Source organism: Bolinopsis microptera, chromosome 11, assembly GCF_026151205.1.
Source record: "Bolinopsis microptera isolate Bmic1 chromosome 11, MBARI_Bmic_1.0, whole genome shotgun sequence".
Lineage (NCBI taxonomy): Eukaryota > Metazoa > Ctenophora > Tentaculata > Lobata > Bolinopsidae > Bolinopsis > Bolinopsis microptera.
Genome location: NC_087082.1, coordinates 19,009,563 through 19,036,270, shown reverse-complemented (window position 1 = coordinate 19,036,270; position 26,708 = coordinate 19,009,563). Strand labels below are relative to the sequence as shown.

Below are 26,708 nucleotides of genomic sequence, written 5' to 3'. Positions count from 1 at the left end.
CCTGCACCCTCAAATACTCAAATACCCTCCTTAGTCAAAGAATATGGCTGGTGGTTGATTTACTCTCCCTGAATCCATTCTGATCGATTATTAGAATCTCTTCCATAGCAGGCTTGATCCTGTTAAAGATCATTCTAACAACTTTTTTTTCAAGATCATCCTAACAACATATTTTGATCTGTATCAATACAAGGCCAAGGAGGTTATATATTAACATTATATAGATGTATACATAATTGTATATGTTTTTATTATGACAATACATCAAATTCTACCTGTTTATTAAATGTTTAGAGGCGTTATTGTCAATCCTGATAAGGTCAAACTACAAAAAATGTGTTATGTTACAGACTTAATTCTGTTAAAGATCATTCTAACAACTTTTTTTTCAAGATCATCCTAACAACATATTTTGATCTGTATCAATACAAGGCCAAGGAGGTTATATATTAACATTATATAGATGTATACATAATTGTATATGTTTTTATTATGACAATACATCAAATTCTACCTGTTTATTAAATGTTTAGAGGCGTTATTGTCAATCCTGATAAGGTCAAACTACAAAAAATGTGTTATGTTACAGACTTAATTATTATTCTTAAAGATACTTATCGCGACAAATTTTGTGATTTCGCGGCAGAGTTTTTAGTGTATAACTCAAAAAATAAAGGGTTTAGGACCTTGAAACCTTCATTCGCCTACACTAATGTGCTCATTCCGGTCATTTTGGTGGGGTTAATGATCTTCTAAAACCCTCGATAAATAAAGTTTCAAAATCCTGATTTTTTGGCTTCGCTACACTGTTTTTGTCTTATAACTCAAAAACTAAAGGGTTTGGGACCTTAAAACCTTGATTCGCCCCTATTAATGTGATCATTCCGGTCATTTTGACGTGTTCACTCATTTCAATTGGTCAATTAGAAGCCGAGTTAGGCACATTTTAAGTGCGGGTCAGTCGCGATTCGGTGACTCAACTTCAAAGCGTCCTGTAGGATTATGCCCAAGCTAAAAAAGTTGTCTCCGAGTGTAATTGAGTTATTTATACCTTAATGAAGGCCTGTGCTTCAGGAAAAAACTCTCTCAAACCGTGCAGATATTCCACAGCTTTCGTGCATAACTGACTGTACTAAATAGTTTTATGACGAAATGTCTTGTCGAAATGACTGAATCGTCGATGGGCCGGCAGATATTTGTTGTCGATTAGTGTTGAATATTCATATTAACATGATTATTGATTTAATTTAGGAATTGTATATAAATATCTTTGACCAAGTTTAATTGTAAATGAGTATGCACCCCAGGACTTGGCGGCTACAAGTTAGGCAGCTGCAGAAAAGATGCCGCGCGCGTTCAGCGTACGGCTTTTCGTTTTTGATTTTACAAATGACAAAGCAACTTTTAATGATTATTAATGGAATTATCGGATATTTATAATTCAATATGTATTACCTGGGGACCTCAGGCTATCATGTTCATAAAAATAGAAATTAGGCGGAATGACAGGCTTGAGGCTGAGCGCGGCCCAGTAAAATATGTATTGATTCTTCTGTAGAAAATAAAAATTGTATTTTACTTAAAACTGTATTTTACTTCTTCTGTAACAGATTAGTTTTTATTCGTTGTCTACTATTTAACTAAACATGAGCTCCTGATCCTGTTAGGGGGTTTTCATCAAAATTATGAGGTCTTCATCAAAATTATGAGGTCAGCACACTAGTAAAAAGCAGTTAGCAACTGTTAGCAGCAGTTTCGTTGCACTTCAGTCTGTGAGCAGTGAGCAAAGTTTTTTTTCAATTTGGCCTTCCTGTGTTGTGAATACCAAAGTAGGACAGGAGGAGCAAAGTGCAAAGAAACTGCTGCTAACTGCGCGCGCGACAGCAGCAGTTAGCAGCAGTTAGCAGCAGTCAGCAGTAGTTAGTAGCAGGTAGCAGCAGTTTCTTACGGTCGATGGCGCACGGCCTATTAAAATTGTTAATGCACTGGTAGGGTGCGCGCAACTTCGTAGCACTTGCCATTTCGAGGAGAAAGTAGCGCGCACTACTTCAGCTCCGATGTTCGAAGAAATTTAGAGGCCGAGGAGTCTAGCTTAGTACAGTAACATCTGTTAATTGTCGGATGACACGTTAGGCTAGCTGAGCGTCAACCTGGGTACAGTGGCGCGGCGGCCATCCAGGAAGATTAAATCAAGCAAACTTCCAGCACCTCAATCGTGATATTTGGCATTTATAGTTGACTTACTAATTGTTTGCGGGTGAAAAAATTCGCTCCTACTAAGCTAAATCGCTCGCCAAATTTTTAAAAAATTTCTTTCTGGGCGGCGATCAACGGATCAACCTGTCATTATGCCAAATCTCTGTTCTGGCTGAGTGAATTATGACGTTCATCGCCCTGAAAAAAATGCAAATGCTCATTGCATGGATGTTAGAGCGTTATACGTGACTAGTATTCACGTGATCGTTCAGAACCAATTACAGCCGCGCAAGAGATCACGTGCACGCGCGCCAACTACCAATTGGAAAGAAGTGACGTATGCGCTATAAGAGCCGTGCGCTGAGTTAAATTGAAAAATCTGATTATTTGATTGTAAAATCGCATAAACGCGCCTACCTGCGCGTTTTAGAGGGTTCAGTTACGCCAGCTAGGCTATGCTTATAAACATAATAGCCTGGGGTCCCCAGGTAAGAAAATTCATGTGAAAAGGCCCTTTGAGTATGAAATTGATCTGAATCGGTGTACTTTTTGACGCTGATTCCGAATCCCCTCATGCAATTGCATATACAGGGTAAAATTAACAAAAATTGTGCCAGTTAGCGGACGCTAAATTTTCATCAACCGTTGGGATTGCCATGCCTTTTAAAATTTAAAATTAAATTAACGATCGCGATCGTTTCATGTTGGTAAAAATATCAAATAATGGTTCTTTACTCATCACTTTTGGGGCGCTACGGAGCACAAAATGGAGGGGTTGCTATTGTCAATTAATCAAATTTAAAAAGTTAAATGACCGGACACCGTATTCTGCACCTCAATCGTAACATTTGGCATCTATAGTTGACTTACTAATTGGTTGCGGGTGAAAAGATCAGTCAAAACTGTAAAATTGCGGTCCTGGAAATTTCATTTTCAAAAACTAAAAATGGGACAGAGATTGAGACAATATGATTTCGCAATTTTATTCGGATTTTAACTCCCAGTACCTCAATTTGGTTTCATACCATAATCAATTTCTACCAATCTAACGACTCATCCTGAGGACAACAGGCAAGGAGACCCTGCAAGAGTTGAAACTATCTTTCCGAATAGCATGATCATTCAATCTGATCAAGAGCAAAAATCGAACACCACGTATAATATGGAGGATGCAGACACAACTACTCGTGATAATTCGAGGTTCATTAACTGCAGTCAGGACTCGGGAGTTAGCCAGTATATTTTCCTAGATAAGAATAACAAGCAGCTGGATATCAGAATTGAGAGGAAAAAGAGATCGTCAAAAGGGAAACAGAAAAAGAATCGTGCTGAAATAGAAACCGCTTATTCTTCTTGCTCTGAAAGTGGTTCACTAGTTATAGTGAACGTCTACCGGGAAAACAAGCTTGAAAAATCTTACCTTCAACAGAATCCGTCACTTGTACTCGAATGTGACTCCTCCGAAAAGAGTTGAATTAATGGTATTCATGTGATCAAATCTAAAGAAATTTGCAACGTATTTGAGAGGGTACATGCGGCTGAGGTAAACAAAAAGTCAGAATGCGAACCAATCTATTATAGTTCAGCCGAAACGATTCCTGACGTTGCGCCAATATCCGAGGAAACATTTGAGATTGTCAAGAGTGCAGCTCAAGAGACACTTTATGATAGCCCTCTGTTTATTGAGGGACTTGCTAAAAACAAATCTCCACTCTCACCAGGCAAGGGTCAGACGAACAAACAACCAGATTCTGATCCTCAGACTCATCAAGCTCAATTTCAGACACAGGTTCTGATTCGATGAGATGTAACACGCTCAGAAATTTCGACACATACATGAAACTGGAAAGGGTAACGGTGAGTAGTATCGGATCTTCAAGCAGTGGTGAAACATTGCGGAACAAAATGAGGAATTTGGAGCTTCGGAATGACGGGGGAAATGTTGAGTACATCGAATATCAAACTCCAGAACCAGATGAACCAGATGAACCATATGAAGTCGACAGTCGTGAAGCCTAGTTGCACACTCAGATCAAGTGCCAACACGCAGACTGAGCTTCAGTTCAACCTCTACTCTGAGGATGGCTTCACTTTTACTTTGATACCATTCTTCGCACTAGCCATGGAGCTTAACTCTAATGAGCTCCTATTTGATACGTTAACAGTGGAGACTCTTCTGAGAGCTGCACTACTGACAACTGGGAGATGAGAAGTTTGGAAACTCATTCAGAATTTTCCTCTGCTTACCAGAGTGCTTTACATTAACGATTTTGTTTCGATTGGACAATATTGGTATAACTTTCGGACCATATTTAGACAGAGATTACTTAAACGTATTACTTATTATTTTGAACGGAAAGATTTCTTTTGAACGTCCATGGTAGTTAGACTTTAATTTAGACGGACATTACTTGCACGCTTATCCTCCCAGCGTTCACTTATTGTCCGACCAAATAAATTCCGATGAGGTATATTGTCTCAGTAGCATTATATTAGTATAGAATGGTAACCATGGTAGCATTATATTAGTATAGAATGGTAACCATGGTAGCATTATATTAGTATAGAATGGTAACCATGGTAGCATTATATTAGTATAGATTATAGAATGGTAACCATGGTAGCATTATATTAGTATAGAATGGTAACCATGGTAGCATTATATTAGTATAGAATGGTAACCATGGTAGCATTATATTAGTATAGAATGGTAACCATGGTAGCAATATATTAGTATAGAATGGTAACCATGGTTACCAACTCTTTTCTAGACTGTGTTAGAAAGAAAACAACAATTTTGTCTTAATGAGTGAAGAAAAGCAATACAATCATGATTAACATATATTGCGAGCATTATAAATATGATAATGGCTCGGCTCACATTAAAAAGTAAGGACTGTTTGAGTGTTGATTTGAAAATTCCTTTAATCATAGCAAGTGGTTGATTTAAGAGAGAGAAGATCAGTTTCTCTATGATCTAAGTTGTTCAATATTATGTAGATAATAGTCATACATTAATCATAGTCAAACTATCCTATCAACTGGACATTTGAAAATTTTGTGAAAATTTTGCCTAGAGGACGAAACGATTATTTTAATCATTGGAGCTTTATAAAGTTCATTAAAACAAAAATTTCAACTATGCACCAGGGAACAACGAAAAACTATCAAGTAATCTTTTTTAAAGAAACTCGTATTTATAAACAGTCCACACCATGAAAATAAACTCATATCAACAGTCCACACCATTAAAAGAAACTCAAATAAACAGTCCACACCATTAATAGAAACTCAAATAAACAGTCCACACCATTAAAATAAACTCATATTTATATATAAATATAATAACTTTTTTAATATAAATAATAACTTTTTTAATAACTACCTTTTATTATAATCGTTTGAACAGCTCCAGAACTGAATTGTATCTTTCAATACTATGAGAGGATGTCTCTCAGCGAGAGTCCAAACACCAGGTGTCAAGTTAACAAAGTACTCTATAATCACCTTGCCGTCCTCGTAACGACAATCTGTTTTGTCTGTATCCAGAGTACACGCTGTGAGAAGAGTGTTTTGTAGTAAGTGGTACAATGATGGTTCATAGATGGTCACTTAAAATTTAAAGTCACTTGAGTGCCTTCGCTCGGCACTTTATCAAGTTTATGGTGCATTTTTAGATAATAAGCATTGAAAAAATATGCGTCATAAACACGCGAATGTACCAGTTTTATTATCATCGTCAACAGTCACCACGATAATTTTATAAAATCGTAAAACTACAGAAAACACTTACTTCCGTCACCCAAGCAAGTAACTTGATGTCTAATACCACAAAAAACATCGTTCGGTGAGTTCAGTTTTTCTTTCATTATTGCAATCGAATATTCCCCAGTTGCTTCAGCAGTGCAAGGCGCTGGCTGAAATATAAACTGTTAAAGTTGTGACAGGTATCTCATCTGAAACTACGCTTGGTGTAGCTTGTTCGGATAGTATAGGAATTCTAGCTCCTATAGTTGGGAATGAGGTAGTTGTCTGTTCACTGTTCACAGATCGCCCTCTAAAAACTTACAAGGAAATATTTCCTGTAGATCCTTGGTATTATATAAGCAACATTTGACAGAGCATTGTGTGGAGTGAGATATGTGCCCATCCTTGGAGAACCCGGCGAATGTCCTTCCTGTACGGCAGTGTTAAACAAGGAACTGAAACCGAGGGGTTCCGTTCAGGCCCTTCACACTTTGTTTCTGTCTAGTTCTAATGTACCGTCACAATAGTGACTTTAAATATATCTACAACGAGTACAACTTTCTTTGACGAAAAAATGGCTTTAGTACAGACAGATCCGTCTGAAAAAATCGATCTGCCGACACACAAAGCTTACAAAGGATTTTTGACGTTTTTGAGTCCTAATAGATGTCCTTTATGGCTGACCAACTTTTCCAAACTTTTCCACGTGTCTTAAGGCCACTTTTTGCCACTTTACCACTTTTTACCACCTTTCTTGTTTGTCGAATATCTTTAGTTGTGAACATCGTAAAAGGTTGCGGATCAATCGAGTGTGTTCATATTACCATGAAAAAAAACTTTTGTTCTAACAATTTTTACGTCAGATTTTCAGTTAATTGGATAATTATCAATTAGCTAATTAGCAAAATTCTAAAAAATTTTTATTGGCTCAAAATGATCGGAATAGCTTAAAACACGGAGAAAAGTAGTTTTTAGAAAAACTTTGAAAATTTTTCACTCACATTTTTTTTCGAGACTTGGAAAAATTTCGAAAATTTAAAATATTTTTTTCCGCCAAAAGTGATCAAATCGCATGAAACGCGGAGAAAAATGCTTTTCAAAAAAACTTAGTGAATTTCTTTCACTAGTATTCTTTCAAGAATACTTAAATCACCAATATTTGTAGTTGGAGTTCAGTAAATCGCGGCAGATTTTAATAATCAGGAATAACTAAGTGGAAAGGTCTGAAACTGAAAAACGTTAACCATACGATATAAGAGTTTCATAACTAATTACAATACAGCCTTATCAATTTTCACAGAAACTGCACCAATGGCACAGTCAAGATCGAAAGACGAAACGATAGCCTGCTGTACTATCATTTTATTGATTTCAATGATGAATCAGTGGGGTTAAGATAATCACATTTATAATAAATGATACCTCTCTGTACCGTCAATTGTGCTAATCTAAACCGGCCTACCTGGATTACCAGACCTCTTCTTTTCCTCAACAATCAAGCCAAGTTGTTCATATCGCATTTGGTGGGCGATGTAAGTACATTATATCGAGCTGTATTCAATCACAATACGACACAATGCAATACGTGTATATTATATTATGGCCCTTAATGAGGTATATAAAACGTTCTATACCGTACACTTCTCGTTTCTCCCGTGAGAGGCCCGGTATGGAGAGGTTTTACAGTTTATCACGAAAACGTCTACTTAGCCTCATGACTCTTTGACAGCTCAAAGAAGGCAAGAAAAGACCAGAAAGCTTAAAATGTCAACTCGCTCTTTTCAATGCTCTTCGATCTGTCCCACATTAATCCCGAGCTGATCATCATGGGCCCCGAATATCCTGCGGGAAGAACCTGTATTTTTACTTCACAACGTCCAGATTTCAAATCAACATCCTCAATAACATTAACAATCCTTCCTGATCAGGATCTGTCTCTATTAGCAATTTCCAAAATATCCTGACTCTCGTGGAACATTTTACTGAATGAATTATTACCGGTTCTTTACTACCCCTTTCCCGACGCTCGTATCTAAATCTTATCCTTGCCCGTATGTTACCCTTGTTGATTTTACTTTTAGCCGACCCTGACATATGGGGGTGATTTTATACCGCATAGCAAATGAAGCGGTATGCAGTACAATACAAAACAAGTCACAGTAGATGTTGGAAGGTGTATTTACACTTGCTTCCTGGATCTGGCTGTTCCTTAGTTTCCCTGGTCTGTTCTTGCCTTCTTCGAACTGTAAATGAGCCATGAGGCCAAGTATACGTTTTCGTGATATACTGTAAAACGTCTCTATACCGGGTTTCTCACGGTATTAAGCGTTTCATAAACCTCATTAAGAGCCATATAATATACACGTATTGTGTCGTATTGTGATTGAATACAGCTCGATAAGTATTACATCGCCCACCAAATGCTATATATAGCATTTGGTGGGCGATGTAAGTACTTATCGAGCTGTATTCAATCATATATGAACAACTTGGTTTGATTGTTGAGGAAAAGAAGAGGTCTGGTAATCCAGGTAGGCCGGTTTAGATTAGCACAATTGACGGTACAGAGAGGTTTTATTTATTATAAATGTGATTATCTTAACCCCACTGATTCATCATTGAAATCAATAAAATGATAGTACAGCAGGCTATCGTTTCGTCTTTCGATCTTGACTGTGCCATTAGTGCAGTTTATGTGAAAATTGATAAGGCTGTATTGTAATTAGTTATGAAACTCTTATATCGTATTGTTAACGTTTTTCAGTTTCAGACCTTTCCACTTAGTAATTCCTGATTACTAAAATCTGCCGCGATTTACTGAACTCCAACTACAAATATTGGTGATTTAAGTATTCTTGAAACTAAAAATTCACTAAGTTTTTTTGAAAAGCATTTTTCTCCGCGTTTCATGCGATTTGATCTCTTTTGGCGGAAAAAAATATTTTAAATTTTCGAAATTTTTCCAAGTATCGAAAAAAAATGTAAGTGAAAAATTTTCAAAGTTTTTCTAAAAACTACTTTTCTCCGTGTTTTAAGCTATTCCGATCATTTTGAGCCAATAAAAATTTTTTAGAATTTTGCTAATTAGCTAATTGATAATTATCCAATTAACTGATAATCTGACGTAAAAATTGTTACAACAAAAGTTTTTCTTCATAGTAATATGAACACACTCGATTGATCCGCAACCTTTTACGATGTTCACAACTAAAGATATTCGACAAACAAGAAAGGTGGTAAAAAGTGGTAAAGTGGCAAAAAGTGGCCTTAAGACACGTGGAAAAGTTTGGAAAAGTTGGTCAGCCATAAAGGACATCTATTAGGACTCAAAAACGTCAAAAATCCTTTGTAAGCTTTGTGTGTCGGCAGATCGATTTTTTCAGACGGATCTGTCTGTACTACTTGTATATTTTAAAAATCGGCTTATATATAAGCGAAAAAGCGGCTTATATATAGAAAAGGCGGCTTATTTACAAGCCTCTTTTTCTTACCTGTGAAAACTTGACAAATAAATGGAATGTAATGAATACTAAATAAAAGCATTCAAACAAATAAACAAAAAAGCACCTGCTCTGCGCTGTTTGCAACAACCATATTCTGTATTCCCGTACCGGTGGACAATGGGTTTGTTTCTTTGCACCGGGCAAGGTAGTTGTCATACATTCCCGTCTCCTTGGTGCAAGTTATTGCTGCAGCCGAGCCAAGCGCTGGAAAATGAGGTAAAAAGCTTGAGTTTTGGTTATGAATAGGGAAAGTGATACCACAATAATAGAACACAGGCAAGGTTCTAAAGATAACATTAATTGAATGTGTAATTATGCTTATTTTCAACAGATTGTGTAAAAAGTTTAGTAATAATACTCACGGGTAACTAATTCAATTCTAGCTTGGTCTGAGTTAACAGGGCAAGTTATAGTCTGCTTCAGAGAACCATCACCAAGATCTTCCTCTGCTATTGTCGCTCCATTTCCATCTGTATGGGAGGGTAGATGAGTTTTGAAGTAAGAATTGAAAACGTTTTGCAGATCTGGACTCAGATGCATGTTGATAGGTTTATGTTGTTTTGCCCTGAACCTGGAACCCTTCAACCCTTAACTTGACTTAACCCCAATCGTAGATCTACTTACAAGTACAAGTATTAAAGTTGCATATACTCTTGGTCGGTCCAGAGAAGCCAAAACCAGAGCGGTATTAAATCCAATGCTTACAGGGCGATTGTTAATATAATATTTTTTAAAAAGTTATATGATCTAGGATCAGGAGTGATGCTATACCTGGATTTAATGATTTCCATGTGACATCAGCACATTTGAAATATGTTGTGACTGTCAATTCTTTCTCTGTTTTCTGAGCTAATCCGTAGTCAGCCTGAAATAATATAGCGAATCTCGATAATATAAGAAAAATATAAGAAAAATGGATAAAAAGTGCTGAACTACATTGTTCTATCAATCACGATTTATGCATTTTCAATAAAAATTGATTATTTACAAAAATATTGTAGTTGTATACAAGCCTGTATACAAGATCTGTACGTCGGAATATACACGATGCAGCACTCATACCATGAACATACGAAGCATTTGGTGGATGACCCCGATAATGAAGATCTGTTTAATGCCAGGAATGCAGATCAGGTAGCAAGAGTTACAGACAGTGTTTTTAATGAAATGTGCCACGAACTGGGTGTTAAGGAATACGGAGGTCTTGTATTAAAAAACCTGAACAAGCGATCAGTTTCGAAAGAAAAACTGTGTGATTGGCTGCAAACTGTTTGTTTCATTCTGAATCGTTATGCAGCCCCTCATTTGTAAATGGTTGCGGTGAGAGTAGATAAACAAAACATTTCATTAATCGCGGAGTAGAAAACTGTCATTGTTTTGCAGAAAAAGCTCATTGAAAAGAAGGACGAAGAACTCGAGTCAGTCCAAACAACAGTGCAGACAGAAATGAAATCATATTCTTCTGCCCTGAAGAAGACTAGTGCTGCTGCTCTTACGCCAAAGAAGAGATGTACTGCAGTTAAAACAATAGCTCAAAAGGATGAAAGAAGCAGAAAAGTGAGAAACGTCGTAATCTATGGAATAAGTGAATCCGACGGTGAGAAGTTAGAAAACAAAGTTGCTGAAGTTCTTGGTGAGATAACGAGAAACCTTAATTTCGTGACTGTTGTAGAGAATTGGTCAGAAGAGAGCCGACACATCAGGACCTACTAGGCAATCTCTGAATACCTTATCGGACCTTATTTGGACGGACATTACTTGAACGCTGGAGGGCCTAACGTTCATCTTAATCTCCGTTCAAATAAAGTCCGTTCATTTAAACTTTTAAAGTCCGTTCATTTAAAGTCCATCCTAGTTAAAGTCCGTTGAATTTTTTTTCAAAAATTCGAACTTTTTGTCCAGAGTATATTATACTATGTGAAAATTATAGTATATATACTATGTATATATACTATGTATATATACTATGTATATATATAGTATATATACTATGTGAAAATTATTGTGCCGCAAGTTAACGACATGACAAACTTGTTCCATGAGCCTCTAGATATTACGGTAAATCGTGTTTCCAAGGACATTGTCCGACGTTGTTATAGTTCGTATTACTCAGGGGAGGTAATGAAGCAGTGCTAGGAAAGCTCCACGTGATGTTAAGGTTAACCTAAAGACAAAGTTGTCTAAGATAAAACCACTTCACGCCGAATGGCTTGTAAAAGTTAACACTGAAATGCAGGACGGGGTAGTTTGATTAAAAAAGTTTCCATAAATCACTGATGCTTTAAGCATGGACTATTTCATGTACGAAAACCCATTTGATGAAGATGATATGTGATATTAGACACTGATCATGTACACATATTTTAATATTTTTACTGCTTAACGAATGAATTTCTTACTTATTATATAAAAAATGGATTTAAAAATCATTTGCTGAAATAAAAATCGTCAACGAAAAATGAAAAAAAAATTCGGATTTTTGATGGTTTTTAATGCCTTCTACCGTTCATATTAATGTCCGTTCATAATTATGTCCGTTCATTTAATGTCCGTCCAAATAAGGTAGTTTTTATATGGCTGCTCAGGTGCTGAGAAAAGCTAAAATTCTACGCACAAAAGAGGACTATAAAAGTATCTACATTTGCCCGGACAGATCAGTGGAAGAAAAGGAGAGCTTTCAAGAAGCTCTGGGAGGAATTGAAAGAGAAGAGGAAAGCAGAGCCTAACAGAGTTCATTTCATAAGGAACAATAAGATTGTCAGCTTTGATAAAAACAGTGTATCAGCCTTGTCTGAAGAAATTTGAACTGTTTCACATTCTTCACCACACATTTATTTTTTCACAATTTTAATTTTGTTTCACATTTTTGTAATCATATCGGGGCCATGTAATTGCGGGCACATTTTACTGTGCAGTACCGTGTTTGGTCTCCCGTCTGATTTTACAGACGGGTGCAATAATTTATTTGAGTTAATTTTATACGTTATAATTGCTGTACTCTGTAAAGTTTGAAAGTATTCAATAATTAAAAAAAAACTGTATTCTTACCAGACAGTTGACAACTTGTCCATTTATCATCGTGTTAACCCTGAGAGTCTCTGTAGTGTATTCCGCAGTGTGTACTGAATCGACTGAAGTAACAGTTGCAGCCTTCACCAACTTAAAGAAGGTAGTGTCGAAATGGTTCTTCCCGTGGGTTGTAAAAGAGAAAGTAGGAGCAATTTCTCCGGTTGCAGTACAGGTTAGAGTGATGGTTTCTCCAACCAGTGGGTCAGATTTAGAGGAAGTGAAGGATGTGATGGAACCGATCTTCATGGTCAATTCTCCTGAGGTGACTGTACCTCCGTAGAAGTTGTTGGCTGCATCTGTTTGGTAGGCGATGTTACATCTTACTTTCAGATCGTTATCACCTTCCTCCAGGTTATTGAGAGACATAGGAGACAAACTTACTCCATCATTGCTTCTCATCGATGTCTTAACCACGAATCTGCAGGGGGCAAGTTTAAGATTTAGTTTTTGAATAAAATACACGTATTTCCATTCGGGAAGATTTAACTTAAGTTCAGCGACCACTCGCTTCAGCTTAGATTATGTACAGCAAACAAGCCACAACGCAGGGAGTTTATACCCATAGTATTCAGCTGCTATCTTATTTAAATGAAGTTTAAAATGGTCGTATTTTCTAGCATGCACTCACCGTGAATTTGAAGCAGTTGATTTCCAGGATGTGTCTGAAGTGTCAAAAACCTCCCAACTTATTTGAGCATCGGCGTATGTCTTCTGCTTGTTGACCAAATACGGATCGCCGTTCGCGTTTGCTTTGAGCAAAGCATCTGAATAACATTTGAACTCCGCTACATAACCAGCGAGGCCCCACACGGTTTCTGTTGAGCTCGTTATATCCAAAACAGATAAGAACACCTTACCTGATTCCACTGTGTTTTCACCCCAAGCTGCTTTGCAATAATACTCAATACCTTGATCTGTAGCTGTGACACCAGCAATGGTCAATATTCCAGTGGTAGTCACAATGTCACCAGATGTAGCTTGAGTCACAACAACTGTACCAACTGACTCATCACTACTTGTCTTGTGAAAGGTGATTAACGCTGCGCTATCACCGGAAGTTTTACAAGTGAACTTAGCCTCTCCTCCCTTGGCCACGTTGGTTGTTTCGGGTGGAGAAGATATTTCTCTTACTTTTAGTGTGGCGGCTGCGGACTTGATGAATATTCTTCCCCACTTTATGAAACAGATGTACTCTCCTGCTGCGTCCGAGTTTACCTGTAAAGTTAACAATTCAAATATCAGCAAAGGTTTAGTGATAATCCAGCTTTTAAATGCGTCCAAAAGTTAGTCAAAGAAACTTCTGAAAGGCAAATACTTTAAAAGTTTAAACAGCTATCTTGAAGGATTTGACTAACACTTCCGATGGTGAGGGTGGTTGAGATTTTATTTGCAACCGAGCTGTCAGATGCCTTTGTTCCATCGATAACTCTCTCATTTTGGTCATTGTATACATCTCCATTTCCTATCATCGGCTGCGATTATGGGATAAATTTGAGCGAGAAAAGTATTAGTGAAGGCGCCGGATTTTATTTGTTGCAGTCACTATAATATACCGCTATCATGAAACATGATTTTGCCCGTTAGATGTGATCAATATTTCGGTACAAAATTTACATCAGATTTACGGCGAGATTCGATATTTTCATTTTCATTTTTGGTAGGACCAAAAGATAATGTCAAAACTTACCCTAGCAACAGAATCCCCAGCACTTTTGAAAGACCACGTGATTTCGTTATAATCAGTTCCGAATGGATTAGGGAACACGCATTCAAACACGTGGCTTGCACCACCATAAGCGGTGGCACTAGCAGGGTTTGTTATTAGAGCTGCCGCAATGATTGACACCGCAACCGGTTCCGAGTCAAACCTTTCCTCGGTAGGGCAGAAATTGTCGTATTGCACCGCACGACACGTGTATGACCCTGCGCTGTCGTCAGCGATGTTAAAAGTTATTTTGGAAACCAGGTCATCTGATTCTGACACTTTTATTCGTTTGTAATCTTGCTCCTCGATAAGCTTGGCCACTCCCTTGTACCTAAAATTATGAAATGGATGGAATGTTATAGCACTTTATTTTTAGAGTTTAAATTCCCAAATAGTCAGACTGAGCAGGTTGAGCTGTAGTAAAACACAGTACTGAGGTGTTAAAACATTTTCATTACTATCTTCAGTAACATCCTGAATCAGAAACTCGGTTAATATCAGTTCCTACAAAGTGTAACATTGGAAATGAAATGACACAACTAAAAACGATATGAATATTTTTAAAAACATAACTCTTGTGCCCCAATGCAGTGGAAAACCTTTAAGATAAATCCAATAATGGAATCCCAAACGGGTCCATGGCATTGAGCCCCAATGGACGTATAGTTCTTAGTTTCTGAATATAACGGTGTTCATCCACTTCTAGAGTTCTTGGGCTACTATTACTGAGAATTGACACTTTATAAGCCTGGTTGAAATTGTCACGTTGTTTCATGTTATGAACTTCTACAAGGTGTTTACCCAAGCTGAATCCGTCGTCGTTTTCTTCAGGGACAAACGTATTGTCCGAAATGAGTTTGTAGTAATGGGCGCGATGTTCGTTTACTCGTGCCCTTAGGGGCTGCACCGTTCTTCCTACATAACACATATTACAAAGTTGGCAACTGAAGATGTATACAACATTGTAGCTGACACATGTACCAGACACTGCTTTGGCTCGCTGTCCATTGACTGTTATTGATGGATGTGGAGATATGATGTTACAGGTACCGCAGTGTCTGCCCCCACATGGTCTTGTGTGAGGTTGGGTTAAGTCATCCGCAAATTGTTTTGCTTTGACTAACTTCCTTCTAAATGATGTTCCAGTACGTCTGACGAATTTGAAGATAGGGCGTGATGTACCGGCTTTAGATGATATTGGGGAGCCTGGGGTGTTTCCACTTGTATGGGAACCAGATAATCCTGAGAAGCTCCTGGTTCTACTGAGTTCTGGTTCCAATCTTTTTACCGATTCTACTAACTCTTGATCGCTGCCAAATGTTGAAATAACGCGGACTGCTGGTTCTGGAGACTTTGGGACCAGGACATTGCTGTTTGAGTTGTCCAGTGGTTTGAGGCATCTTTCAAAGCCTTTGACTTTTTCACTGATGTTATCTACCATAGTTTTAGGGTAGTTGGATTGGAAGAAAAAGGTTTTTAATTCATCAATTTGTTTTCGGAGTCTGTCGTTATCATTGATGATTCGCCGGAGTCTCAGGCATGCACTATAGACTATGCTGCTGAATGTATGGTTCGGGTGGTGGGAACCGAAAGTACAGGTAGGAGCGAGCATCAGCACTTTATTTTTTATTTATTTTTTCTTTTTTTGTTGTTGGTAAAGTTGATGGAATTAAAAATAAATAATTGTACACTAATTTTGCCTCGATCGATGTTTTTTACGTTTTGAATTTTGGATAAAAACATTTCTAGATTTGTAACATTGAAACGTTGAGACTGAGTAATTTCTTTCCTGATAAGAGCATTTTCCTTGTCGCATCAAAAGGGATCAATAAAAATTTACACAAGAATACTTTGCGCAACCATGCGACTCATAAACAATATTCCGATCCGGATTTTACATTATAGCACATCGGAGGACAACATTGAAACCTGAAATTTGAATCAAATTTAAATTATGAAGGATCTGAATAGTTCTGAGCAATAAAAAGTTCTACACTAACCAGTCCAAAGACCGTGCACCAGAGGTAACGGTACAAGTCAGAGTTATAGAAGCCTGTACGATGAGATCTGCATTTAGACCAGCTGATGATTCGATGACAGCCTCTGAAATATAACGTTTGTTATTACTGCGCTAAGATCATTCAAGGTTAATAAGCACAATTAATGCTTAATTTCCATAGTCAAAATTTCGCAAAAAAGCAAATGGAAATTATATAACATTTCAGTGTTTACTTACTCCTTGCAGTTAGTCTCTGAATGAACTCCACAGTCTTCCCTCCTGTTAAAGTGAAGGTACACTTGTACGAACCACTGGACGCTTCACTCACACTAGATACAGCGTAACTACCCGTTTGGGAACCTGCCGTACTGGCATCCCCTCCAGCGCTGAATTCAGCCAATACTCCAGCAACAACTGAGTCGTCTGGTCGAGTAAAGGAAACAGCAGTGGCAGCACTACTACCATGGTAAGTACAGGTAAGGGTCTTGCTGGTGTGGGTTCGGATGTCCACAAACTCACATTCATTGTTGGTAATTTTAGCGGACACGACCTCTATTGTTGATTGCACATTAATACCGTCCTCAAAAATGAAGCTACAGATGTAACTATCCTCGTCATAACTTTTTATAGTTATGTTGCTGAAAAACCTTACGCTGCTTTCCAGTTGTTTGGTATTCGTGTTTTCTATCTTAGTGGATCCATCGAACACGATGTTATCGCCACCTTTAGTCCATGTCACTCCAGAGGGAACCTTGTCACCTTCCATAAGGCATCTGGCAGAAAGGTCATCACCAGTTACAACTATGGTGGATTCAGCAGTGCCCGCTCTGTCGACTGAGGATGATTTTCGCACCACAACCTCCGTGCTTGCTCGCAGACTGTCCCCGTCTGTGAACGACAGAACACAGCTGTAAGACCCCGTATTGTCAGGCGGAGTAACGTCAGTAATTGTCAGAGTGTACTGCTGAGCATTGCTCTGCAGGGAACCAGGGTTGATGGCGATGGCACCATCAGCAGCATCTTCCAGTTTCTGGCTATTATAGTACCACTCCATGGTGCCACTCGTTGTACCCTCGTAGTTGCACGTGATCTTTATGGACCCGTCAGTGCTGTATACCGTTGTAGAGTGCTGTATACCGTTGTAGAGAGTAGTCAGCACTGAAATTGTTTCTGTTTGTAATATGATTGAATTTTGTAAAGCAGAAAATTCTGGAACAATATAGAAATTATAAAAAATCATGACAAGGATCACAACTCTTGAGGAACACCGTGCTAAATACAGAATCACTTACATCGAACAGAGACTACCGTTGTTGACTTAGGATTGAAGTTTGCGGTGGTCCATTTGCAGGTGTAGTCGCCACTGTCAGTAACTTCAACATCCTCTACAGTGATAACGCTAGTCTTCGTACTGAAGGCCTTGTTGAAGTTGCCAGTGGTAATGGTGTACTTAGCATCACTGTTGCTTATTAGGTTTTCAGCATCGTCTGTTGAACTCTGAGATCGTAGCTCTTTATGGTGATGGTTTTAACAAGTCAATGAAACAAAAACAAAAGAAAACGTAGTTTTTTCACAAGATATCTTTCCAAGATATTTTAGATTTTCAGATTATTTCGGTTTAATATGGCGTATTCATTTACCCTGAACCATTTGATATTCTGCGGGTCATCCAAACCGTTGTACACGCAGGAGAACTGGACAGTTTCCTCGTGGACGAAATATGGTGTTGCTGGTTCGAAACTTGCAGCTGAAAATCACATCACTTAGCGGTTAATTTATTGAATATATATATACAGGGTGGGCCAAAAGTCAGTACCCATACGTTGGCCTTAATAGCTCCGCCGTGTTTTATATTTGAGAGATGTTGCTTTGCAGATGGCATACTGTACTTACTGGTTCGGGATTCCGTCGTCAAAATTTGAAAATTCGAATATTTTAGACCACGCCCATTCAATATTAAAACACCTATATTGTTTTCTCTGGACATGCTGAACGCCTAAATTTTTTCAGAGACGGTAGATTATCAAATGTTGCATATGATCTGAAAACATGAGGCAAAACGGATTAGAAATGACGAAGTTATCAAGCATTTTCTGTATCTCGTTAACAAAATTGACTGGGTGATTACTGATTATGTGACACCGTGACACGACACCTTAATTGGGCACCCTTAACAATTCCCATAATGTTTAACGGGGTAGTTAACGGGGTCACCTTATCACGTGATTAGGTAAACCAATCACCTGATCACACGTAATGAATAAACTTGTTATGCTTCATATCTCGGTCATCTGAGAAGCTACAGTTCTAATTCTTTCAGGACAAACGTAATTCGAATGGCCAAACACAATTCAATAACATTTAGCTTGATCTGACTATCCAAACTATCAAATAAATGTGAAAATGAACCTCCATTTGAAAAAAATGAACGCGAATATTTTTCGAGTTGACAAATTCCTCGAACCAGTGGTGGTAGTAAGTCATACAAGAAAGAAGTATTTAAATTGGGCACTCAGTGACTGAGCTATAAAGGCCAACGTATGGGTACTGACTTTTGGCCCACCCTGTATAATATACATTTCGAACAATTGAAAACAATCAAATTGGCGGGCAAACGATCCGTTTCATTATATTTATAAAACAATACCAATATATAAATATAAGTTTTAGCAACAGGGTGGATAGATGGTTGAATATGATCACTGATAACCAACTTACAAAGCTTGTGAAGAGTTGTGACGACATTAACGGGGGTTTCGTTTTCCCCAAACACAACTGAGCAGGTGTATTTTCCTTGATCCCCAAACGTCATCTTCTTAACAGTGAGCAAGTGGGTGTAAGTAATGCCTTCTGTTATACTGTCTGCGATTTCTGTCTGAAAGTTGGGTCATTTCGTTAAACTAAAAGTTGGAAGATATCAAAAAAGATAATTAAAATCATGCTCAAAAATCGTTCATTGAGTTCATTGATTCTCGGCTATCTATGGCAGTTACCTCATCAGGTTGGTTGGTGATAGCATCACCCCTTTCGTTAGACCACGTGACAGAATGTGGGGGTGAATCACCCCACACCACACAACTTATTACTCCGTCTCCAGAGGAACCAGTGCTGAACGTGTTCTCATCCACGGCTACTCCGACAGCGTTAGAGTCAGACGTCGACTCGATAGACTTTCCATTTATTCCGCTCCAGGTGGCAATACATTTGAACTGAGCGTTGAAAGTTGGTTTGTTGGTTGTTATTGTCAACTTGCTGATCTTGGTGGTGGTTGAGCTGCTGTCTGACTCATCTGTTAGGGTCACGTGCTCTACCTCATCATCTACTAGTACATCTCCTGTTGAGTGGTGGTATCGTTCTTTAGTGTGTAATTTCAGTTATCACGAGAAAAAGAATACTTACATTTCAGCGTTGATAAAACTGACCGGTCATAAATTTTATGTATCGTACGTATCACATTCAAATGAGCGAGTTGCAGAGTGTATATTACATTGAACGTGAGTAACAGGAGATCGTTAGAAACAAACCTATCTTCCAAGACAACGTAAGTAATTCCTTGTCTTCACCCGAAGCAGAGCACAAGAATGCTTTCGGGATGTCAGTGTTGCGGAATATTGTTGAGGCTGGAAGGCTCTCAACAAACTCTGGGATGGCAATTAAGGTTATAAACAACTTTTTAAGATTAGGTATAATGCAGCTATGAAAATAAATTCATATTTAAAATTGAAATCTTAAAGTGAAATGAGAGTTAGATATCAGTAAAGTTTCAGCAATATCGAATCATAAATTTAAATGAGACAATGGAATAATGGATAAGAGAAGAAAAACCTCTCTTGTAGATGTTGGCTGTCACCGTGTCGAAGGTTGAATCAGTGGCGTCTCCGAAAGACACTGTTCCTCGAACTGTGAACGGCGACATAGATGTTTCAAACCCACTCATATCGAACGCCAGATTAAAGGTCTTTTTGGACCCAGACCATACCGATGAAATTGTTGGGGTCAAATGGGGATTATCTTGAGAACTGTACGCCTGTCCTCCAATGAACCAAATTATTTGTGGCTCATAACGTCCTTCCACTGTCACCTCTATACTCGTGGGACTGTAGTACACAGTATCCATTGTAGATAGCGCTGCAATAAGAGGTTATAAAAACAAAGATACATTTACAAATGTAAATATCAAGTTAACAAGGGTATTCTACGGTTTTACTATATCCACAATGATCGAAATGTAGCTACTACAACTCTCATAAGAGGATCGTGCATGGCTTAGGCTTAAAATTACCCCTCCAACTACAATAGCCGGCAATTCGGTAAACTGTCGGTGGTCACATAACGCACGGTTAACGCACGGTTAACGCACGGTTAACGCACATTATATAAAATAATTCGGGGCATTCAAAGCGGGGTAAGTGGTAACAAGAAGGAGTTACAAGCGTTACAAGCGTTCCATAATACAAAATATGCATCACCTCTTCAACCTGCTGAACAGGTAATCTACTATTAAAATGTAAACAAATCTGCATCACCTCTTCAACCTGCTGAACAGGCAATCTACTATTAAAATGTAAACAAATCTGCATCACCTCTTCAACCTGCTGAACAGGCAATCTACTATTAAAATAAACAAATTTGCCTCACTACACCTCCCCACGGGAATCCACATATATTAAAGCAGACAAAAATATATTTTACATGCATAACTAGCACGAATTTTAGACCAGATATCTTAGGGAACTTGGAGTAGCAAGAGAGTGACTAGAAGGTATATATAATACCTTTAATAAAAATGCGTTGAAAAGAATTCAGGGTGATACAGGATCGGAGAGTGCAGAGAGTAAAGTTTACGCACCCACCCTTGCCTCCTGAATTCTTGGTTGGATAGACAATCATGCATACTTGGTCGTTTATACTCCAAGTCCCTTTGTAAAAAGAAGTAATATTATTTATGTCTGAAGTTAGCTTCATTCAATAATATCAATATCAATATCAATATCAATATCAATATCAATATCAATATCAATATCAATATCAATATCAATATCAATATCAATATCAATATCAATATCAATATCAATATCAATATCAATATCAATATCAATATCAATATCAATATCAATATCAATATCAATATCAATATCAATATCAATATCAATATCAATATCAATATCAATATCAATATCAATATCAATATCAATATCAATATCAATATCAATATCAATATGTCTCGAGCATGTATGTTTGTTATACGGGTAAGTGTGATAATCAGAGTACGTGTAATTATGCCAATAGTTAACCTCCTCTGCACGATATGTCTTTCCTAACTTAGCTTTAAACCTGGTGTTATGATCATATAAAGGTGATATAAGAGCGCGTGTGTCTGAATCACCCCCATGACATAGAGTTAAATATGCTTTTCTGGCAAAATATTGGCGAAAAACTGTCTCGATCATGTAATATGACCGTATAATGAAGTTGATATAATTTCTCATTGGATTAGGGTTTCAGCATATTATGCTTTTGTTAGGGATTGGGTTACGGTTGGAATCAGATTAGAGGGTTAAGGTTTCGAGTACTCGTTCAGGGCCAGCTAGAGAACGGATTGAAAAAGTCACGTGACAGTCGAGTGTAGAGTGATTAATCGTCATTCAATTTATAACGCTTGCACGATTAAAATATTAAATTTAATTATTGACATAAATTGATATTTTTAAATTTCAAGTTAATGTAATATAAGTTATTTTTTGTTTAATAGACGTAGATGACCATTAAATACATTTTCTTAAAACAACCTCTTATTGGAAAAGTTATGTTTTGAAATTGATGCATAGATTTTTGAGCATTTACAAATTCTACAATTTATAACCGACAAATCATGAAATAATTTCCTTGATCTGATGTGAATTGGAATATGGAGGAAGGAAAAAAATTAGTTCATGAATCGATAAATAGATTGTAAGCTTACTGTTAGCGTCTAAAGAACATACCATAAACGTTTAGATTGACAGTGGTATCAGAGAAGTTGGAATCAGGTAAAGATCCGGAAGTGACTCTACAAGTGTAGGCAGTATCTTTGTTGACAAGAGTCCCGTCTACGGCAAGAGTTGATGTCTGTCTCCCATCAGAGTAACTTCCTTGGGTAGGGACGAGCTTATCGCCTGGAACAGGTCCTGTACTTGTTCGCCAGGTCACTGCTGCTGTTTCTGTTATGCCAGTGATGATACACGAAATCGTTGCGTAAGAGCCTTTCTTCACTTCTGTGTTAACTGATTCAACGTCTGAAATGAGTTTTGGTAAATTTACAAATTCTACAATTTATAACCGACAAATCATGAAATCATTTCCTTGATCTGATGTGAATTGGAATATGGAGGAAGGATAGAAATTAGTTCATGAATCGAAAAATATATCGCACAATTACTGCATTAGCGTTTAAAGAACATACCATAAACGTTTAGATTGACAGTGGTATCAGAGAAGTTGGAATCAGGTAAAGATCCGGAAGTGACTCTACAAGTGTAGGCAGTATCTTTGTTGACAAGAGTCCCGTCTACGGCAAGAGTTGATGTCTGTCTCCCATCAGAGTAACTTCCTTGGTTAGGGACGAGCTTATCGCCTGAAACTGGTCCTGTACTAGTTCGCCAGGTCACTGCTGCTGTTTCTGTTATGCCAGTGATGATACACGAAATCGTTGCGTAAGAGCCTTTCTTCACTTCTGTGTTAACTGATTCAACGTCTGAAGTGAGTTTTGGTAAATTTACAAATTCTACAAATTCTACAATTTACAACCAACGGATCATCAAAACAATTCCGTTAACTGAATTGAATTAGAATATGGAGATTGGAGGTGAGATAGAAATTACTGTTAGCGTTAAAGAACATACCATAAACGTTTAGATTGACAGTGGTATCAGAGAAGTTGGAATCAGGTGAAGATCCGGAAGTGACTCTGCAAGTGTAGGCAGTATCTTCGTTGACGAGAGTTCCGTCTACAGCAAGAGTTGATGTCTGTGCCCCTGCAGAGTAACTTCCTTGAACAGGGGTGAACTTTTCAGCTGGAACTGGTCCTGTACTTGTTCGCCAGGTCACTGCTGCTGTTTCTGTTATGCCAGTGATGATACACGAAATCGTTGCGTAAGAGCCTTTCTTCACTTCTGTGTTAACTGATTGAACGTCTGAAGTGTGTTTTGGTAAATTTACAAATTCTACAAATTCTACAATTTACAACCAACGGATCATCAAAACAATTCCGTTAACTGAATTGAATTAGAATATGGAGATTGGAGGTGAGATAGAAATTACTGTTAGCGTTAAAGAACATACCATAAACGTTTAGATTGACAGTGGTATCAGAGAAGTTGGAATCAGGTAAAGATCCGGAAGTGACTCTGCAAGTGTAGGCAGTATCTTCGTTGACAAGAGTTCCGTCTACGGCAAGAGTTGACGTCTGTGTCCCTGCAGAGTAACTTCCTTGGACAGGGGTGAACTTTTCAGCTGGAACAGGTCCTGTACTTGTTCGCCAGGTCACTGCTGCTGTTTCTGTTATGCTAGTGATGATACACGAAATCGTTGCGTAAGAGCCTTTCTTCACTTCTGTGTAAACTGATTCAACGTCTGAAATGAGTTTTGGTAAATTTACAAATTCTACAATTTATAACTGACGGATCATGAAATCATTTCCTTGATCTGATGTGAATTGGAATATGAAGAAAGGATAAAAATTCGTTCATGAATCGAAAAATATATCGCACAATTACTGCATTAGCGTTTAAGAACATACCATAAACGTTCAGATTGACAGTGGTATCAGAGAAGTTGGAATCAGGTAAAGATCTTGAAGTGACTCTGCAAGTGTAGGCAGTATCTTCGTTGACAAGAGTTCCGTCTACGGCAAGAGTTGATGTCTGTGTCCCATCAGAGTAACTTCCTTGGGTAGGGACGAGCTTATCGCCTGGAACAGGTCCTGTACTTGTTCGCCAGGTCACTGCTGCTGTTTCTGTTATGCCATTGATGATACACGAAATCGTTGCGTAAGAGCCTTCCTTCACTTCTATGTTAACTGATTCAACATCTGAAGTGAAGTTTCATGGTTATCAGTTATCAACATAATATCAGCATCATAATTTGTTCAACAATATAACGGATTACTAATATCATTATCGGGAGCCAAGTCGGTGGTTGCACCAAGCACTCACAACAAAACAAGATGTTTGTATGTTGTAGCGCATCATGATCAATGATCAAGTAAAGAAATTAAGAAAAGCTTGAACTGCTTATTAACACATGTATAAGATGAAGTAACGTTTCATGGTTATCAGTTTGGTACAATTAAGGGTTATATTAGGGTTAGAAACGGAAGGTGCTTCAACTTGTTCACTGAACAATATTTTATGGTATCAAATTACTTTTAACCCAATTATACAGGGTGTCCTTTAATTTATGATGTTGACTCACCAATTCCATCACACTGTAAAAACACATCTTCATCGTGATCACAATCGTTCGATAACGAAAATGTACACGAACTCCATTCACCGCTGCTGCATGAAACGTCGTCCAGGGTAATATCATAATTTGACTGGATGCCCCACTTATTACCGTATGTCCAACTCACTTGACCAAAGTATCCCATTTCACGACAAATAGCATCAGCTGAATCTTCAGTGAAAGAATCGTCACAAACTGTTCCTCCATCGCTGATTAGTAACCCAAGAATGTTAGCTCCAATAGTATCACCATGAGAGTCCACCAGACTAAAATCTGTGAGTTGAATTCATTAACAAAAATAATTGCGGTGGTTAGCGGACGCTCGATTTCCATCAACCGTAGGCATTGCCTTTTAAAATTTAAAACTACAATTAACGATCGTTTTATGTTGGTCAAAATATCAAATAATGGTTCTTTATTCATCATTCTTGGGGCGCTACAGAGCACAAAATGGAGGGGTTGTCATTGTCAATTATTCAAATTTAAAAAGTTAAATGACCGGACACCGTAGCCTAAGCGCCTGTGTGGTGATATGCAGTTACAACTTTGAAGAAAAAAATCCATGTGAAGGAATGGTTGTTTACAAGTTTACATAAGTTGTTAGATTAAATAAAATGGTAGTCGTGAAATCCGTAGTAGGTAATGTAACTCATAATAACATTTATGGTCCATTCCGTATAACAAATCAATCACTCGACAATCATGTTCAACATAATATCAGCATCATAATTTGTTCAACAATATAACGGATTACTAATATCATTATCGGGAGCCAAGTCGGTGGTTGCACCAAGCACTCACAACAAAACGAGATGTTTGTATGTTATAGTGCATCATGATCAATGATCAAGTAAAGAAAAGCTTGAACTACTTATTAACATATGTATAAGATGAAGTAACGTTTCATGGTTATCAGTTTGATACAATTAAAAAGGGTTATATTAGGGTTAGAAACGGCAGGTACTTTGACTTGTTTACTGAACAATATTTTATGGTATTAAATTACTTTTAAACCAATTATACAGGGTTTCCTTTAATTTATGATGTTGACTCACGTACCACTTCCATCACACTGTAAAAACACATCTTTACTGTGACCACAATTGTTCGATAGTGAAAATGTACACGAACTCCATTCACCGCTGCTGCATGAAAAGTCGTCCAGGGTAATATCATAATTTGACTGGATGCCCCACTTATTACCAGATGTCCAACTCAATTGACCGATGTATCCCATTTCACGACAAATAGCATCAGCTGAGTAATCAGTGAAATAATCGTCACAAACTGTTCCTCCATCGCTGATTAGTAACCCAAGAATGTTAGCTCCAATAGTATCACCATGAGAGTCCACCAGACTAAAATCTGTGAGTTGAATTCATTAACAACCATAATTGCGCCGGTTAGTGGATGCTCGATTTCCATCAACCGTAGGCATTACCTTTTAAAATTCAACCGTAGGTATTACCTTTTAAAATTTAAAATTACAATTAACGATCGTTTTATGTTGGTCAAAATATCAAATAATGGTTCTTTATTCATCATTCTTGGGGCACTACAGAGCACAAAATGGAGGGGTTGCCATTGTCAATTATTCAAATTTTAAAAGTTTAATGACCGGACACCGTAGCCTGCGCCTGTGTGGTGATATGCAGTTAAAACTTTGAAGAAAAAAAGCCATGTGAAGGAATGGTTGTTTACAAGTTTACATAAGTTATTAGATTAAATAAAATGGTAGTCGTGGAATCCGGAGTAGGTAATGTAACTCATAATAACATTTATGGTCCATTTCGTATAACAAATCAATCACTCGACAATCATGTTCAACATATTATATCAGCATCATAATTTGTTCAACAATATAACGGATTACTAATATCATTATCGGGAGCCATGAAGTCGGTGGTTGCACCAAGCACTCACAACAAAACGAAAAGTTAGTATGTTATAGTGCATCATGATCAATGATCAAGTAAAGAAAAGCTTGAACTACTTAACACATGTA

The 26,708-nt window shown here is 37.7% G+C and overlaps 2 protein-coding genes across 2 annotated transcripts; both read right to left on the bottom strand.

Annotated features, from left to right (window-relative positions):
• Nucleotides 1-5,007: 5,007 nt before the first annotated feature.
• Nucleotides 5,008-17,275, bottom strand: LOC134822783 (uncharacterized). Its single transcript, XM_063834039.1, has 11 exons — nucleotides 16,457-17,275; nucleotides 16,221-16,323; nucleotides 14,203-14,551; nucleotides 13,871-13,987; nucleotides 13,144-13,730; nucleotides 12,495-12,933; nucleotides 10,218-10,311; nucleotides 9,809-9,916; nucleotides 9,511-9,650; nucleotides 5,990-6,113; nucleotides 5,008-5,753 (listed from the first exon to the last, which is right to left on the bottom strand). The coding sequence occupies exons 1-11, from the start codon at nucleotides 17,271-17,273 to the stop codon at nucleotides 5,578-5,580; spliced, it is 3,054 nt and encodes a 1,017-aa protein (XP_063690109.1). The 5' UTR covers nucleotides 17,274-17,275; the 3' UTR covers nucleotides 5,008-5,577.
• Nucleotides 17,276-17,503: 228 nt separating this feature from the next.
• Nucleotides 17,504-24,525, bottom strand: LOC134823730 (mucin-17-like). Its single transcript, XM_063835262.1, has 12 exons — nucleotides 24,498-24,525; nucleotides 23,997-24,287; nucleotides 23,540-23,830; nucleotides 23,101-23,391; nucleotides 22,662-22,952; nucleotides 22,204-22,494; nucleotides 20,045-20,347; nucleotides 19,744-19,860; nucleotides 19,213-19,553; nucleotides 18,938-19,094; nucleotides 17,860-17,966; nucleotides 17,504-17,716 (listed from the first exon to the last, which is right to left on the bottom strand). Exons 1-12 carry the CDS (start codon nucleotides 24,523-24,525, stop codon nucleotides 17,504-17,506), a joined length of 2,721 nt encoding a protein of 906 aa, XP_063691332.1.
• Between the last annotated feature and the right edge of the window lie 2,183 nt (nucleotides 24,526-26,708).